The sequence below is a fragment of the Lagenorhynchus albirostris genome, chromosome 7, assembly GCF_949774975.1.
Source record: "Lagenorhynchus albirostris chromosome 7, mLagAlb1.1, whole genome shotgun sequence".
NCBI classification, from domain to species: domain Eukaryota; kingdom Metazoa; phylum Chordata; class Mammalia; order Artiodactyla; family Delphinidae; genus Lagenorhynchus; species Lagenorhynchus albirostris.
Window position 1 is genome coordinate 49516169 of NC_083101.1, and position 18343 is coordinate 49534511.

The following is an 18343-nucleotide window of genomic DNA, read 5'->3' on the forward strand; positions in this document are numbered from 1 at the left end:
TTACTCAAAAAAGTAAAAATAAACTCACAAGAACAAGGAGAACAGCAAAGGGACAAGAGAAATAAATTTTGGAACCTCAAGAGATGGACGAGTGGTCTCTGACTTAGCAGAAAGCTGAATAAATCCTAAATCAGCAAAGGAGGATTGGGGGAGAGCTGTTTGAGAAGCATATGAGCTCTGGGCTCCTCCTCCACATCCTACTGCTGGATAACGGCCCCTCCCCTACTCCAGCAGGAAACTAGAAATTTATTCACTAGGAAGGGTGAAAGAGAAAGTTCTTGACCAACAACACAGTTCGGTGACCATACACGATGAAGGATTACTATTGATGTCCTAGCCAACTGCCCTACTCACTTCAAGAACACAGGCACCAGCCCTTCGCCATTCAGATGGGCAATTTGGGGAACTTCCTCTGGGGAATGTGACTAGTCCGTGAGGAAAGACTAAAAATACTGATACCAGGGCTTCTACAAAAAAAAATGGCCCACCTAGATTCCTCCAGTGAAGCTCCAAATCAACAAGCTTCACACACAGGTTCTGACCCTCATCTCTTAATCATGCACAGAGAACCAAGAATTAATTACCAAACATCTGAGGAAAGCTTCTAGTATGGAAGGTAGAGACCAAGCAAACAAATAAAAGGCAAATTAATAAAAAGTATCTTGGAGGAAATAGATACGATGCATGAAGAAAAAAATTAAGGAAAACAAACTATTAACATCCCCACACAGATAAGATAGTTCAGTCATGAAACAAACAACAAAAAAGGATTCTATAAAAACAGAAGGATTCAGAAAACAAAAAGAGAACTCAATAGTAGGGTTGAAGACACAGAGAGTAAAGTAGACAATAAAGATAAATATAAAATAGAGAGAAGATGAGGAAATTAGAGAACCAGGCCAGGCAAACCAACATCCACATAAAGGATTTCCAAAAAGTGACAACAGAGAAAATGGAGGGTATAAATCATCAATGAAATAAATCAAGAATATTTTCCTGAGGGCTTCCCTGGTGGCGCAGTGGTTGAGTCCGCCTGCCAATGCAGGGGACACGGGTTCGTGCCCCGGTCCGGGAAGATCCCACGTGCCGTGGAGCGGCTAGGCCCATGAGCCATGGCCGCTGAGCCTGCACGTCCGGAGCCTGTGCTCTGCAACAGGAGAGGCCACAACAGTGAGAGGCCCGCGTACCGCAAAAAAAAAAAAAAAAAAGAATATTTTCCTGAACTGATAGATATGTGTTTCTAGATGAAAAGGGTTTGCCAAGTGTCTAGCCCAGCTGATCTACATAGCATTTACCATGTATGTACATATTACTATTTTAACTGTTTTACGTGTATTAACTTGCTTAATTGTCACAACAACCCTAGCTTTATAATTATCATCCCCATTTTACAGATGAAGAAAAACGAGGTACAAAATTGTTAGGCAATTAGCCCAAGTTCACACAGCTAGTAAGTGGCAGGGCCAGGATTTGAAAGCAGGTAATGGAGCCCTAAAGCCCACTACACAATACTACCATGCAGGAGGGAGTACCATTGTGAAATTTTAGAATACACTATAGACAGTTCTATTTGATTTTTTAAAAGCAGGAGTATGTTACTATTTTGATAGTGCATGCAGAGCCCAGCCCTTGACTAAGAACCTGAGGGAAATCCCATGCAGACTACTGTTCCTATCTCCAAACACAACTTCCTTCTGTCCAATACTGTATCCTACAAATTCCAGTTACATCAGAAGCTCTAAATTCCTATTCCCGCCTCCCAGCTCAACAATAACACTGCTCTACTCATGGGCTCACCCCACTGCGCTGCAGCCAGGAAAAGTGACTTCAGTGCATAAGTGATGCTCACATCTCATCTTCAGGAGCACAGAACCACACTGGTTGCTATCCAACCCTTGACAACAGTTGCCTAATATGTTTTGCTCAGTCCTGTAGCTATTTGTGGCAGGATAGTAAGTCTGAAACCAGTCCTCATATGCCTGAAGATATCTTTATTTGACTCTCACATTTAAATAATTCTGGGTTCAAAATTCTTTTCCTTCAATATTTTAATATTATGCTCTTGCATCCAGTGTTGCTGTTGGGAAGTTAATGTCAACCTGATTTTTATTATTTTGCCTTATTTTGTAACTGTCTTTATTTCTCTAAGTAATAAAGCTTTAAATTTCGGTTCCATTGGTTTTAAATTCCTGTTACATTTGTTCCATCAGGTCTACTTCATCTGGTATAGGTTGCCTATATCTTTTCATTCTTCATGATGCTTTTGTTCTTTACATGTGTCATGATATTTTTTTAAGACCTGGAATTCATCTGTATTATTACTAAGACGATCAGTTGCGTCTGCTTTTTTTTTTTTTTTAATGTGTGCCTCTGCTTTTGATGACTACATAAGTGGTCCACTGAAAAGGGAGGCTTAGCTGGTGTCTTCAGTGTATGCATAGGAGATATGAGTTGAGTGCCTCTACTGCACTTCTCTGGGCTTAACTGCACTTATTTTCCCTGGCATTTCTTTCTCCTCAAGATATACTGCCTAGTTCCTCTATATCCGAGATTGCTTTCCCTAATTGGAGTTGGGGAAGACAACTCAGGGTCCTCCTGGCTATCTGTACTGGCATTATAGATCTCAATGCTGAGGTCAGAGCTGCAGGGAGGTAGGTTGCTGGCATCAAAATTTCTATTGTGTAAAGCCCTGGGTGTCTCATTTTCTGTCCTGGGCTGAAAACAGCAGTCAAAATCAATGCAGAAAAATCCAACTTGGAGCATATAATCCAAGTTTGAAAATGCAATAGATAAGCCTTTTTCAGCTCCTATCCAAGCCTGGCCCACTGAGATTACAGCTCTCACCCTGGGTTGGCCCAAGTCTCCATGTAGAGACCTCAACCCTGCCTTCTCTCTTCTCCCGTCATCCCATCCCTCAGCAATCTTCTGCTCTAGCCCATCATTTTCTAAAGATTTTCTCAGAGTTTTGATATAGCTGTCAAAGTCTGCCTCTGGATTCATTCTGTCTACCCATGTCTTTATTGGAATTTCTAGATTTCAGTGCAAGAAATGGAGCCAGTAGGATGTTTTTAGTTCATCACCTTGTTAGAAGCCAGAAGCCCACCTCCTCAACGATCATTCTGGGAATACTCCCTGTGGATCCTCCAGCCTACTTAGAGATGCTACAGCAGGCTGTAGGGGACACAGACCAGGCCAGCCTTGCAGGAGTAATGAAGATTAGAACCCACAGTTTAAAACACCTGGCCAAAATTATAACAGATGACTATGAAATGGGGTGGGGCATTATTATTTAGGGTACTCTCCACCCCCACCCTAGGCAGACTCTGCAGAACAGGTTAGCTCTAATGCCAGATAGCTCTCAAAGGAAGCAAAAACATCTAAATTTCCACTGATGATATGTACTCATATCTTCATAATACACAATCCAACACTTAGAATTTTTTCATGCTTGTAAGTACCTATATTTCATCACTTATCTATTTATCATTACAGAAATTATGAAAGTTTGTCTTCTTTAGAAAGATGAGTGGAAATTTCTTTTCTGTAGTAACAAGTCATGCTGCCCCCAAAAGAAATTTATGTATCAGTAAAGAATAGTAGTTTCTTGCTATACACTCAATTCTCATTATTCACAGTAATATTCTATAAAGGCACTGTGAATTAGCAAATCCTGAACCCCTTCCTAGCTCTGTAGGAAATACAGAGCTAGGTTCCTTCAAGCCTCTGGTCACAACATTTTCATCAACCAATCAATACATACCTTGGTTTTATGTGTGTTTCTGTTTGAGACATTTTATTCATTATATAGTTGCCTCATTAATGTTGAATATGACCAACCACACTGTAACTCATGCCTGAATGAAGCTTATCTAACACACCCATTTTCTTCATAAGGCACATCACAGCCTTCTTGCCCTTGGAAACACTAGATAGCACTTTAGCACTACACTTGGAAGCCATTTCAAACAGCAAAATCACCAACAAAAAACACAAAAAAATGCAAAAAAAATACATGACCATGAAAAGGACACTTGCATACAGTATGAGAGTTGGACCAAGAAGGCAGAGTCTTGCCTTGTTCCACCTCAGCTGAGAATGTGTGCATTGGGTGGCTCAAATTTTTTGCCACTTTATGTATATCCATTAATGACTGCAACAGCACCCTTAGTATTGATTTGGGGGTTACAAATAAATTTTAGCAAGTAAGAGAATTTGTAAATATAGAATCTACAAATAATGAGTATTGACTACTATATTATTATTATTGCTTGCATATTGATGGGAAAAAACTTTTGTTAAAGGAAAGAAGTCTAATGCTGATTTTTTTGTACACACACACACACACACAAACACACATATATCACTGTTTATAATTGTTTTTAAATGATAATCTATTTTTCTTCTAACAGGTTTGTTGGTATTAATAAGTTGGAAAAAAATAAACACAATTTTTTTAAAAAAAGGAAAGAAGTCTGTAAGATGGCACATAAAGGGCACTTTGTTGACCTTGGTTCACCCCTCACTCCTTCACCCCTGCAAACAAACCTCCTGAACCATTAAGAAACATTTTGTGCAATCTGCAGCAGTTTAGGGACTACAAACATTTTGAACATTTCGTACCAATCTGATGGGTGTCTAGGAAAGAGAGCTCCAAAACCTGTGGCAGGCAATCCAGTGTCCCTGGAAACAAGATAACAATTTTTAGAAAACATGTCAAGTTGATATTTATAAACTTTCAGAGCTATATAAAATTAATTTGGGAGCTGAATTTTTATTATAATTTTTTAAAGGATTTCCATGTTTGCAACTTTAATGCACTTTGCAAAATAAAATGTCCCAGCAAGTAAATGGAAAGAAATTTCAGCATTTTGTCCAATAACTACAATACAAGATGAAGTCTATGTCACACATTTCCATGGAAAGGCGCTATGCCAGGTTGCAGGACTACAGATGTGACTAAGAAACAGTTCCTACCCTCAAGGAACAATCTCAGAGGAAACACTTTCATATAAATAACTTGAATGTAAGTCCAACTGCTATGTAGAACATAAAATGCTCAGAGAGCCAGAATATGAGAGCAATTAATTCTGATTAATGACAGCTTACCTAATTCTTACTGCATGTCAGGCAGTATTTTTATGCACATTTCATACTTTCCATCTAAACTTAAAACAACCCTATAAAGTAGATACTTTCATAATGCCCATTTTATGAACTGAGGATTATAGATACTGCATAATTTTCACAAGTAAATTGTGGAGATGGGGTTCAAACCTAAGTCGTCAGAACCAGGACCAGAAAACAATGTGTAAACGGGAAATGACATTTTAGAGGGACCTAGAATGCGTAGTGCTGATTGGCAAACAAACAAGGGAAAGGAATTCCAAACAGAGGGAACAGCATGAACAGAAAGCGTGGAAGCTTGAGATGTGTGGATTGTGCTTGATGTGGTCCTGTAATATGTACCTGGGGCCACTATACCTCTTCACTACTTATATAAACCCTTTCCTGAATGTGCCTGTTCTAAGCAAAGGACAGTATGAAGCATACCTTTCAATAATTCCAGAGCTCATCGTTTCCTCATTCAATAAAGCCTTGCTCTTTATTTCAGCCAATTCTGTGTTTAAACAAACTTGTGCCATTTTCTCATGTGTTTCTGATATCCAAATCTGGAAAAATAAAAGCCGCATACAAGGAAAATAAATAAATTGCCACAAATGCTCAGTTACTAAAATATATTTCTGAAGCACATTCTGATTTTAATTGTTGACTCCATTAACATTAAAAAATAAGAAATGTCCCAAAGCAGTCAACGATTACATCATAAATATGTGAAAGTGGCAATTCTTTACTATGTTTTGTTGGAAAATAAAAATCAAGTTGGTGTTTCCATGAAATGGAAAGTACCGCATTCAACTACATTCCAATGCTTATTTGCTTTCTATTTCCTTCTCAAGATTAGTATATTTTAACTTCTCTAAGTAAGAAAATGTACCAATCACTTTGTAAATCACTTTGTAAATCACATAGGACTTCAGATACCATCATCATTATCCATTCTCTATCACAGAGGATAATTCAATGAATTATCAAGCAATTATCACTACGAGAAAAACCTGATAATTACAGGGTGTACTAAAGTCAATTGCAGAAGCATCATGGTAATATCTAGAGGATCTCAGAAAAAAATGGGTGTTGAGGATTCAATATTCTTCCCATACAAAACTCTAGAAGATCACAAATGTGGAGGTTCACAGCAGAGATTCAGAACTCACCACCACCGAGAAACCAACTACTTTCTCCAAATCTGAAGACTAGCTTCCCTAAGACACCCAATGAAGCCCAAGATCACATTAATTCCACTAGATTTGTTCAGAAAAGAGAAACTACTGTTTAGAAATTTGGAGACTTCAGCTGCAAGAGTATCATAGCTAGAGTCAAATTCCTTTGGTCCATTTTTATTAAGTATAAAAAGGCTCTGTAAAACTAAGAACCCATCCTACACAAAGCAATTTTAACTGTAGTCTCTGATCCTGGCTCCCTGGTCTCCTCCTAGGCTTCTATGACCACTGCCCGCTAAGACCTCAACCTTATAAATCACCAGCCTCCAAGCCTAATTTCCTAGCTCTGACTCCTGTACTCTTAGCTCAACTACTCTTCCTCACAGATTCCAAAGTTCACAAGTCAATGGCAGGGGACACTGTATTGGGCTTCATATTTTATACTTTAACGAAAAATAAGACATTATCTTTTAGGGAAAAAATTACTAGGTATCATTTTGTTTTAAGGTATAAGGTTAACCCCAAAATTAACCTTAGATATACTCTCATCATTTTTTTAAATTTTATTGATTTATTTACTTTTATACAGCAGGTTCTTACTAGTTATTTATTTTATACATATCAGAGTATATATGTCAATCCCAATCTCCCAATTCATCCCACCGCCACCACCACCACCCCCACTTTCCCTCCTTGGTGTCCATCCATTTGTTCTCTACATCTGTGTCTCTATTTCTGCCTTGCAAACCGGTTCACCTGTACCATTTTTCTAGATTCCACATATATGCGTAAATATACAATATTTGTTTTTCTCTTTCTGATTTACTTCACTCTGTATGACAATCTCTAGGTCCATCCACGTCTCTACAAATGACCCAATTTCGTTCCTTTTATGTCTGAGTAATATTCCATTGTATATATGTACCAAATCTTCTTTATCCATTCATCTGTCGATGGGCATTTAGTTTGCTTCCATGATCTGGCTATTGTAACTAGTGCTGCAATGAACATTGGGGAGCATGTGTCTTTTTGAACTATGGTTTTCTCTGGGTATATGCCCAGTAGTGGGATTGCTGGGTCATATGGTAATTCTATTTTTAGTTTTTTAAAGAACCTCAATACTGTTCTCCATAGTGGCTGTATCAATTTACATTCCCACCAACAGTGCAAGAGGGTTGCCTTTTCTCCACAACCTCTCCAGCATTTGTTGTTTGTAGGTTTTCTTATAATGCCCATTCTAACTGGTGTGAGGTGATACCTCATTGTAGTTTTGATTTGCATTTCTCTAATAATTAGTGACGCTGAGCATCTTTCCATGTGCCTCTTGGCCATCCGTATGTCTTCTTTGGAGAAATGTCTATTTAGGCCTTTGGCCAATTTTTGGATTGGATTGTTTGTTTTCTAAATATTGGGCTGCATGAGCTGTTTATATATTTTGGAGATTAATTCTTTGTTCATTGATTCATTTGCAAATATTTTCTCCCATTCTGAGGGTTGTCTTTTCAACTTATTTATAGTTTCCTTTGCTGTGCAAAAGTTTTGAAGTTTCATTAGGTCCCAGTTGTTTCTTTTTGTTTTTATTTCCATTACTCTAGGAGGTGGGTCAAAAAAGATCTTGCTATGTTTTATGTCAAAGAGTGTTGTATGTTTTCCTCTAAGAGTTTTATGGTGTCTGGTCTAACATTCAGGTCTTTAATCCATTCTGAGTTTATTTTTGTGTATGGTGTTAGGGAGTGTTCTAATTTCATTCATTTACATGTAGCTGTCCAGTTTTCCCAGCACCACTTATTGAAGAGATTGTCTTTTCTCCATTGTGCATCCTTGCCTCCTTTGCCAGAGATCAGTTGACCACAGGTGCGTGGGTTTATCTCTGGGCTTTCTATGCTGTTCCATTGATCTATATTTCTGGTTTTGTGCCAGTACCATATTGCCTTGATTACTGTAGCTTTGTAGTATAGTCTGAAGTCAGGGAGTATGATTCCTCCGGCTCTGTTTTCTTCCCTCAAGATTGCTTTGGCTATTCAGGGTCTTTTGTGTCTCCATACAAATTTTAAGATTTTTTGTTCTACTTCTGTAAAAAATGCCATTGGTAATTTGATAGGGATTGCATTGAATCTGTAGATTGTTTGGGTAGTATAGTCATTTTTACAATATTGATTCTTCCAATCCAAAAACATGGTATATTTCTCCATCTGATTGTGTCATCTTTGATTTTTTCATCTGTGTCTTATAGTTTTCTGAGTACAGGTATTTTACCTCCATAGGTAGCTTTATTCCTAGGTACTATATTCTTTTTGCTGCAATGGTGAATGGGATTGTTTCCTTAATTTCTCTTTCTGGTTTTTTGTTAGTGTACAGGAACACAAGAGATTTCTGTGCATTAATTTTGTATCCTGCAACTTTACCTAATTCATTGATTAGCTCTAGTAGTTTTCTGTTGGCATCTTTAGGATTTTCTACATATAGTATCATGTCATCTGCAAACAGTGACAGTTTTACTTCTTCTTTTCCAATTTGTATTCCCTTTATTTCTTTTTCTTCTCTGATTGCCATGGCTAGGACTTCCAAAACTATGTTGAATAAGAGTGGCAAGAGTGGACATCCTTGTCTTGTTCCTGATCTTAGAGGAAATTATTTCAGTTTTTCACCATTGAGAATGATATTAGCTGTGGTTTTGTCATATATGGCCTTTATTATGTTGAGGTAGGTTCCCTCTATGCCTATTTTCTGTACAGTTTTTGTCATAAATGTGTGTTGAATTTTGTCAGAAGCTTTTTCTGCATCTATTGAGATGATCATATGGTTTTTATTCTTCAATTTGTTAATATGGTTTATCACATTGATTGATTTGCATATATTGAAGAATCCTTGCATCCCTGGGATAAATCCCACTTGATCATGGTGTATGATCCTTTTAATGTGTTGCTGGATTCTGTTTGCTAGTATTTTGTTGAGGATTTTCGCATCTATACTCATTAGTGATACTGGTCTGTAATTTTCTCTTTTTGTAGTATCTTTGTCTGGTTTGGGTATCAGGGTGATGGTAGCCTTCTAGAATGAATTTGGGAGTGTTCCTTCCTGTGCAACTTTTTGGAATAGATTGAGAAGGATGGGTGTTAGTTCTTCTCTAAATATTTGATAGAATTCACCTGTGAAGCCATCTTGTCCTGGACTTTTGTTTCTTGGAAGATTTTTAATCACAGTTTCAATTTCATTACTTGTGATTGGTCTGTTCATATTTTCTATTTCTTCCTGGTTCAGTCTTGGAAGGTTATACCTTTCTAAGAATTTTTCCATTTCTTCCAGGTTGTCCAGTTTATTGGCATAGAGTTGCTTGTAATAGTCCCTTACAATGCTTTGTATTTCTGTGATGTCCATTGTAACTTCCCCTTTTTCATTTCTAATTTTATTGATTTGAGTCCTCTCCCCCTTTTTCTTGATGAGTCTGGCTAAAGGTTTATCAATTTCATTTATCTTCTCAAGGAACCAGCTTTTAGTTTTATTGATCTTTGCTACTGTATTTATTTCTGCTCCAATCCTTATGATTTCTTTCCTTCTACTAACTTTGGGTTTTGTTCGTTCTTCTTTCTTTATTTCCTTTAGGTGTAAGGTTAGATTGTTTATTTGAGATTTTTCTTATATCTTGAGATAAGATTGTATTGCTATAAACTTCCCTCTTAGAACTGCTTTTGCTGTATCCCATAGGCTTTGGATCATCATGTTTTCATTGTCATTTGTCTCTAGTTATTTTTTGATTTCCTCTTTGATTTCTTCAGTGATCTCTTGGTTGTTTAGTAACGTACTGTTTAGCCTCCATGTGTTTGTGTTTTTTATGTTTTATTTCCCTGTAATTGATTTCTAACCTCATAGTGTTGTGGTCAGAAAAGATGCTTGATATGATCTCAATTTTCTTATATTTACTGAGGCTTGATTTGTGACCCAAGATGTGAACAGTCTTGGAGAATGTTCCATGTGCACTTGAGAAGAAACTGTAATCTGCTGTTTTTGGATGGAATGTCCTATAAATATCAATTAAATCTATCTGGTTTATTGTGTCATTTAAAGCCTCTGTTTCCTTATTTTTTGTCTGGATGATCTGTCCAGTAGTGTAACTGAGGTGTTAAAGTCCCCCACTATTATTGTGTTACTGTCAATTTCCTCTTTTATAGCTGTTAGCATTTGCCTTATGTATTGAGGTGCTCCTATGTTGGGTGTATATATATTTATAATTGTTACATCTTCTTCTTGGATTGATCCCTTGATCATTATGTAGTGTCCTTCCTTGTCTCTTGTAACATTCTTTATTTTAAAGTCTGTTTCATCTAATATGAGTATTGCTACTCCAGCTTTCTTTTGATTTCCATTTGCATGGAATATCTTTTCCATCTCCTCACACTCAGTCTGTATGTGTCCCTCTGTCTGAAGTGGGTCTCCTATAGACAGCATATATAAGGGTCTTGTTTCAGCCAGCCTGTGTCTTCTGGTTGGAGCATTTAATCCATTCACTTTTAAGGTAATTATCAATATGTATGTTCGTATTACCATTTTAATTGTTTTGGGTTTGTTTTTGTAGGTCCTCTTTTTCTCTTTTGTTTCCCACTTAAAGAAGTTCCTTTAGCATTTGCTGTAGAGCTGGTTTGGTGGTGTTGAATTCTCTTAGCTTTTGCCTGTCTGTAAAGCTTTTGATTTCTCCATTGAATCTGAATGAGATCCTTGCTGGGTAGAGTAATCTTGGTTGTAGGTTCTTCCCTTTCATCACTTTAAATATACCGTGCCACTCCCTTCTGGCCTATAGGGTTTCTGCTGAGAAATCAGCTGTTAACCTTATGCGAGTTCCCTTGTATATTATTTTTCATTTTTCCCTTGTTGCTTTTAATAATTTTTCTTTGTCTTTAATTTTTGTCAGTTTGATTACTATGTGTCTCGGCATGTTTCTCCTTGGGTTTATCCTGCTTGGGACTCTCTGCAATTGCTGGACTGGGTGGCTATTTCCTTTCCCATGTTAGGGAAGTTTTCGACTATAATCTCTTCAAATATTTTCTCGGGTCCTTTCTCTCTCTCTTCTCCTTTTGGGACCCCTTTAATGTGAATGTTGGTGTGTTTAATGTTGTCCCAGAAGTCTCTTAGGCTGTCCTCATTTCTTTTCATTCTTTTTTCTTTATTCTGTTCCTTGGCAGTGATTTCCATCATTCTGTCTTCCAGGTCAATTATCCGTTCTTCTGCCTCAGTTATTCTGCTATTGATTGTTTCTAGTGTATTTTTCATTTCAGTTATTGTATTTTTCATCTCTGTTTGTTTGTTCTTTAATTCTTCTAGGTCTTTGTTAAACATTTCTTGCATCTTCTCGATCTTTGCCTCCATTCTTTTTCTGAGGTCTTGGATCATCTTCACCATCATTATTCTGAATTCTTTTGCTGGAAGGTTGCCTATCTCCAGTTCATTTAGTTGATTTTCTGGGGTTTTATGTTGTTCCTTCATCTGGTACATAGTCCTCTGCCTTTTCATTTTGTCTCTCTTTCTGTGAATCTCATCATTTTTGACAGTAAAATATTTCAGTAAATCAATCAACACCATTGAAAATTATATGAAACAAAGATATTGCCAAACTGAAATAATGAGTATGAAAAGGAAATAGATAATAGCACTAGTGGTTCTTAAGTTTATTGACTGCATATTCTGTATCAGACACCATATTAAGCACTTTATATATGTTATTCCCCTAAATACTTAAAGCAACCCTGAGTGTTGTATGTCAATCATCATGGCAGAAGGAAAAGAAAAATCAAATGGGGAATGAATAGAGTTTAATAAAGAATCTATTTATAAAAGTGTGGCCAGAATTCAGAAAATAAACAAACAATGATGAAGCACCCTGAAGACAGCAATATTGGGGAGGCATAGGGTAGGGCAGTTATGGAACCCAGAATGATCTACAGCTGTAAAGAGAGGGTCACTTGATACTTGTGGCTTTCAGAACAGACACAGTGTTTTAGTCTGTTCTGGCTATGTTACAAATATCACAGACTAAGTGGCTTATGAACACAGAAATTTATTTCTCACAGTTCTGAAGGCTGGGAAAGCCAAGATCAAGGCACTAGCAGTGACTGGTGAGTGCCTACTTCCTAGCTGATAGACAGCCATCTTTTCACAGTGTCCTCACAATGGCAGAAGTGGGGAAGGAGCTCTCTGGTGTCTCTTTTATAAGGGCATTAATCTCATTCATGAGGACTCCACCCTTATGAATTAATCACCTCCCAAATGCCCCATCTCCTAAGTCTATCACACTAGGAGTTAGAATTTTAACATTTGAATTTGGGAAGGATACAAATATTCAATCCATAGCATACAGCCACTGCCAAACCATGGCCCTGCAGGGAGGAAATCACAGGAATAAATGTCCAAGCCAACTCTCCTCCCACTGCTGATCAACTGTCAGTGCCTTCCAAAGGCCAATTCCTGGCAATTCACAGGAGGCCAGAGGGCAAAAAAGCTCACTGATGCAATCCATAAAGGTCAGCCTGCTTGGCACAGAGCAGGGTTGAGAAGGGTGGAGAGTGGATCTGGAGGGAGAAAGGAAGGACCTTTGGCATAGTTTATCTTCATTTTAAAGAAGGGAAAACTGAGGCTGAAAGGGATAAAGTAATGCCCAGCTAAACCAGAGAGAAAAGTAGAAGTTCCACAATTCAAAACATGCAGTCTGACTCTTTCATTCATTCATCCATCCATATCTGTGAAGTGCCAGGCATCCTACTAAGTTCTAGAGCTAGAGTATTAAATAAAACCCAGAGGCTATCCTGGCTGTAGCTTAGTTGAGTTGCAATAAATCATGGGGATAATGGTAATAACAAGAGCACATGGCCAGACACCATTCTAAATGTCTTCACATTAAATGCTCATGAAAACTCTATCCCCACTTTACACCCAAGGAAATAAAGACATGGAAAACTGTAAACTCTTGACCAAAGTTACAACCTAGTAAGTGGTGGAGCCAAGAATCAGTAAGAAGCCATCTGACTCCAGAGCCCACTCTTTTTTTTTTTTAACATCTTTATTTGAGTACAATTGCTTTACAATGGTGTGTTAGTCTCTGCTTTATAACAAAGTGAATCAGTTATACATACACATATATTCCCATATCTCTTCCCTCTTGCGTCTCCTTCCCTCTCACCCTCCACATCCCACCCCTCCAGGCGGTCACAAACCACCGAGCTGATCTCACTGTGCTATGTGGTTGCTTCCCACTAGCTATCTATTTTACGTTTGGTAGTGTATATATGTCCATGCCACTCTCTCACTTCATCCCAGCTTACCCTTCCTGCTCCCCATATCCTCAAGTCCATGCTCTAGTAGGTCTGTGTCTTTATTCCCATCTTACCCCTAGGTTCTTCATGACCTTTTTTTTTTTTCCTTAGATTCCAATTTGTATGGAAACACAAAAGACCCCGAATAGCCAAAGCAATCTTGAGAACAAAAAATGGAGCTGAAGGAATCAGGCTCCCTGACTTCAGACCATACTGCAAAGCTACAGTAATCAAGACAGTATGGTACTGGCACAAAAACAGAAATATAGATCAATGGAACAGGATAGAAAGCCCAGAGATAAACCCACGCACATATGGTCACCTTATCTTTGATAAAGGAGGCAAGAATATACAGTGGAGAAAAGACAGCCTCTTCAATAAGTGGTGCTGGGAAAACTGGACAGGTACATGTAAAAGTATGAAATTAGAACACTCCCTAACACCATACACAAAAATAAAATCAAAATGGATTAAAGACCTAAATGTAAGGCCAAACACTATCAAACTCTTAGAGGAAAACATAGGCAGAACACTCTATGACATAAATCACAGCAAGATCCTTTTTGACCCACCTCCTAGAGAAATGGAGATAAAAACAAAAATAAACAACTGGGACCTAATGAAACTTAAAAGCTTTTGCACAGCAAAGGAAACCATAAACAAGACCAGAGCCCACTCTTAACCTCTGTGTTTCCTGTATCAGAGGTAAATGTTATCCCCCAATATTAGACTTCCCATCTTCATCAATAATAGAACACCCAAATTTTAGCTGGGCCCGTGAAGTTTCAGACTACATTTTCTAGTCTCCCTTATACACAGATATGACCAGTGACTGGTTCTGGACAGTAGGGCATAAATGGAATAAATATATACAACCTCCAGGAAAGGTCCTGCTTCTGTTTCTCTTCTTGCTGCATGGAATGTGGACATAATGACAGATTTCCAGCAGCCATATTGGGCCCTACACAAGGGATGGCAGAGCAAGAAGCTAGAAGCAGTAGGTCTCTGACAATTTATGGAAATTTCATACCAGTCCTGGCCTGCTGTCCTCTAGACTTTTTACATAAAATAATAAAACCTTATGTGCAGAGCCACTGTTGATTTTTGGTTTCTGTTGCACATAGGCAAACCTAATCCTACACCATCTTAATGTAAAAAATCACTTTGGTCTAGAAATGTTCATAACCTGACATAGGGTGGATAATATATAAAAGCACTTCCATATGTTTAAAAGTCTTTGGGGCTTTATATATATATCACAAACTGGAGATTGGCAATTTGATATGTGAGATAGCTAAATTAACACAGCACCAACTCACAGGCTAATCACTAAAATTTCCATTTAATTTGCATAATAAAATCTAGTTTGAGTCAAATGGTAATATAAAAGATATCTAATGTGTGTACAGGATGTGCACTTCATGATATCATTCTTTTCCCCATTTTCCTGAGTATCAATTTTTTTAAGTCCCAATTTCTAATCTTCCAAGATGAACTCTTCCTATATGTGCTACACTTAAGAAAACCCAGGGACTTCCCTGGTGACACAGTGGTTAGGAATCTGCCTGCCAATGCAGGGTACATGGCTTCGAGCTCTGGTCTGGGAAGATCCCACATGCCGCGGAGCAACTAAGCCCGTGCACCACAACTACCGAAGCCCGTGCACCTAGAGCTCGTGCTCCACAACAAGAGAAGCCACTACAATGAGAAGCCCATGCAGCACAACAAAGAGTAGCCCCCCGCTCAACGCAACTAGAGAAAACCCGGGTGCAGCAATGAAGAACCAATGCAGCCAAAAATAAATAAATTTATTTAAAAAAAAAAGAAAACCCAGTAAACATATAACCTGGGTAACAGGTACAGGAAAAGAGCAAGTCACTTAGGGCTTCCCCTCAATTTCCACATTTGAATGTAACCAGTCTCTTTGTGCTAAGGATGACTTACCCCTGGCAGAATCTCTCTTGGAAAGATTCATTTCAAATGATGCCCAATTGACATTTCTTTTTTGGCTTCCCTATAGGGTTCCCTGAAAGCATGCTCCTCTGACCCATACTGACAGAAATGCAGGTAATTCTCAAGTCAAGTCTCCCCTCTGATGCCACAGGCTGCTTCAGGAACAAGTCAGATCCCAATCCACCTAGTCCCCTGACTTCAGGGGAACATTTATCAAATTGCCTGTCTGATAATGTTCAGGCCCCACACTATAGCTTGATGAGCAGGACATGCTTCCACCCCCCCGCCAGTGGGGACAAGAGGGATGGGACCCAGCATGTACACCCCTCCAAATGACTCCCCCAAATTCCAAATACTCTCATCCAGGTCTCTTCAATTTCAACATTTTCTTTCTTTTTTCCTTTTTTTTTAACCTTCAATGTGGATGAGAGATCAAGAGTTTCAAAACCAGTTACCGCCCAAATGCTCTGCATGCTCTCATTATGAAATGGAGAAGTTGGCATTTTTTATCTTAGATCTTCAGTCATAATTGAGGAAGAGTCTTATTTTATCCTGTTAAACAGCACTCCCCCTACCACTGCCAAAAAAGTCATCATCAAAAAGTAATACAGATACTTTGTTAAAAGTCTTTACCTTTAAAAATCATCCAAAAGGCTATTCTTATTTCTCAGCAGTAGTTTTGTCCTGTTTTCTGTTTTCGTGGCTCTACTTTCATGTCTGAGTGAACACAGTAGTACCACATACAGATTATTTAAAGGATCCAAGAGAAGCAGGGAGTCCCTCTTCCCATCATTATTTTGAACAACTGAGACTTACGGGGTGCAAAAAATAATTTCATTATTTTTCTTTACTGCCAGTTCAAGTTAGCCTTTATGGGATGGCTCTTTCCCTGCACCTAGAAGAGATAAATTATGGACAAGTGCCATATTTTCTTCTGGTCACTTTCAGATAACAAAACCACTGCTTGTCACAGAAGCAGTCTCAGTTAAGTAATTAATATTAGTAGAATAATCACAAGAGGGCCTTTTATTTGTCTAGTTGTCTGAGGGAAGGACAGAGCAGACTAAACAAAGAAATAGAAAATCAGCTAACCCTCCTTCTACACACACATTCCTCTGCAGACTTCCCTGGCCTGGAGCAGACTCTAGCTGGAGGAGAAGAAAATCTTTAACCTTAAATAAAATTCATCATTTTGATGAGATATTTTAATTATTGAAATGTGACCAAAAGACTTTTAATTATCTGAGAGTGACCATAAAAATTATGGAAATTGCACAAGATCTTATCCAGGGGTAGAGAAAGAACTAATTCCACAAAGTAGGGTGAATAGACAACGGAGGCAAAGAATGTGTCTGTGTCTATGTGTGTGTGTGTGTGATTGCACCTTTTGAGTGCCATTTGTTCAACCTAACAGTTATACTTGCTTAAGCAAATTGATATACATGAAATATTAAAATCTAGTTTCTCTAAAAGTTAAATTAGGGCATGATTATTGATATAGAAAAAGAGTTGCAAAGGAGGGTAATGGGATCAAAATGGCAGATGTCTCATTTCATTCATGTTCCAAATCCCTAGAAATGACAAAGAAGATACTTGATAGAATTAATAAGCCCATAGTTACAGCATAAGGAAAGTACACTCAAGTTGGCCAAAATTTATACAGAATTCCCAAAACAGGAAAGGCAGATGCAATTGTGCTGATATTGGAATAGACAATCCAAAGTAGATCCAGGAGAGAATGCTGGAACCTGTGGCATCAACTCCAAACTCAGAGATTATGGAGATACGAAGCAAGAGGGAGCCCTGACTCAACAGCCCACTCTCCCTAAATATCTTCCTTTTCCCTGGTGTAAGTGGTTCTCCTGCACTGACATTTAAAATTACTCCATTTACAACAATTTGATCCATATGCCTCTTTCAGGTACTTAGATCTGAATGCTAGAAGCATCTGTAAGATTGCAGTGCTCAAAACACTATTCTACTATGTTAATCAAAGAAAAACATACCTGAACCAATTAAGTAAATGATAATTGAATTTCTCAGATCCATTATAATTATATCCCTTTTAGGGTCACTAATTTTTATTTTTTTTAATTTTTCTTATTATTTTTTAACATCTTTATTGGAGTATAATTGCCTTACAGTGGTGTGTTAGTTTCTGCTTTATAACAAAGTGAATCAGCTATACATATACATATATCACCATATCCCCTCCCTCTTGTGTCTCCCTCCCACCCTCCCTATCCCACCCTTCTAGGTGGTCACAAAGCACCGAGCTGATCTCCCTGTGCTATGTGGCTGCTTCCCACTAGCTATCTATTTTTCCTTTTTTATTTTTTTAACATCTCTGTTGGAGTATAATTGCTTTACAATGGTGTGTTAGTTGCTGCTTTATAACAAAGTGAATCAGTTATACATATACATATGTTCCCATATCTCTTCCCTCTTGCGTCTCCCTCCTTCCCACCCCTCTAGGTGGTCACAAAGCACCGAGCTGATCTCCCTGTGCTATGTGGCTGCTTCCCACTAGCTATCTATTTTTCCTTTTTTATTTTTTTAACATCTCTGTTGGAGTATAATTGCTTTACAATGGTGTGTTAGTTGCTGCTTTATAACAAAGTGAATCAGTTATACATATACATATGTTCCCATATCTCTTCCCTCTTGCGTCTCCCTCCTTCCCACCCCTCTAGGTGGTCACAAAGCACCGAGCTGATCTCCCTGTGCTATTGGGCTGCTTCCCACTAGCTATCTATTTTACATTTGGTAGTGTATATATGTCAATGCCACTCTCTCACTTCGTCCCAG

General features: G+C 38.2%; 1 protein-coding gene across 5 annotated transcripts in view; it reads right to left on the bottom strand.

The window, feature by feature from the left end:
* CFAP95 (cilia and flagella associated protein 95) overlaps positions 1-18343 on the bottom strand; it is a 193403-nt gene that overhangs the window by 109902 nt on the left and 65158 nt on the right. For all 5 annotated transcript variants that reach the window (XR_009541583.1, XR_009541585.1, XR_009541582.1 and 2 more), the window contains 2 exons: positions 5551-5669; positions 4621-4680 (listed from right to left, as the gene is read on the bottom strand). Coding sequence is in view for 1 of the 5 variants with exons in the window: in XM_060154992.1 (XP_060010975.1) it covers positions 4621-4680; positions 5551-5669 (179 nt within the window). In the remaining 4 variants the exon portion in view is untranslated. The remainder of the gene's footprint in view (positions 1-4620; positions 4681-5550; positions 5670-18343) is intronic.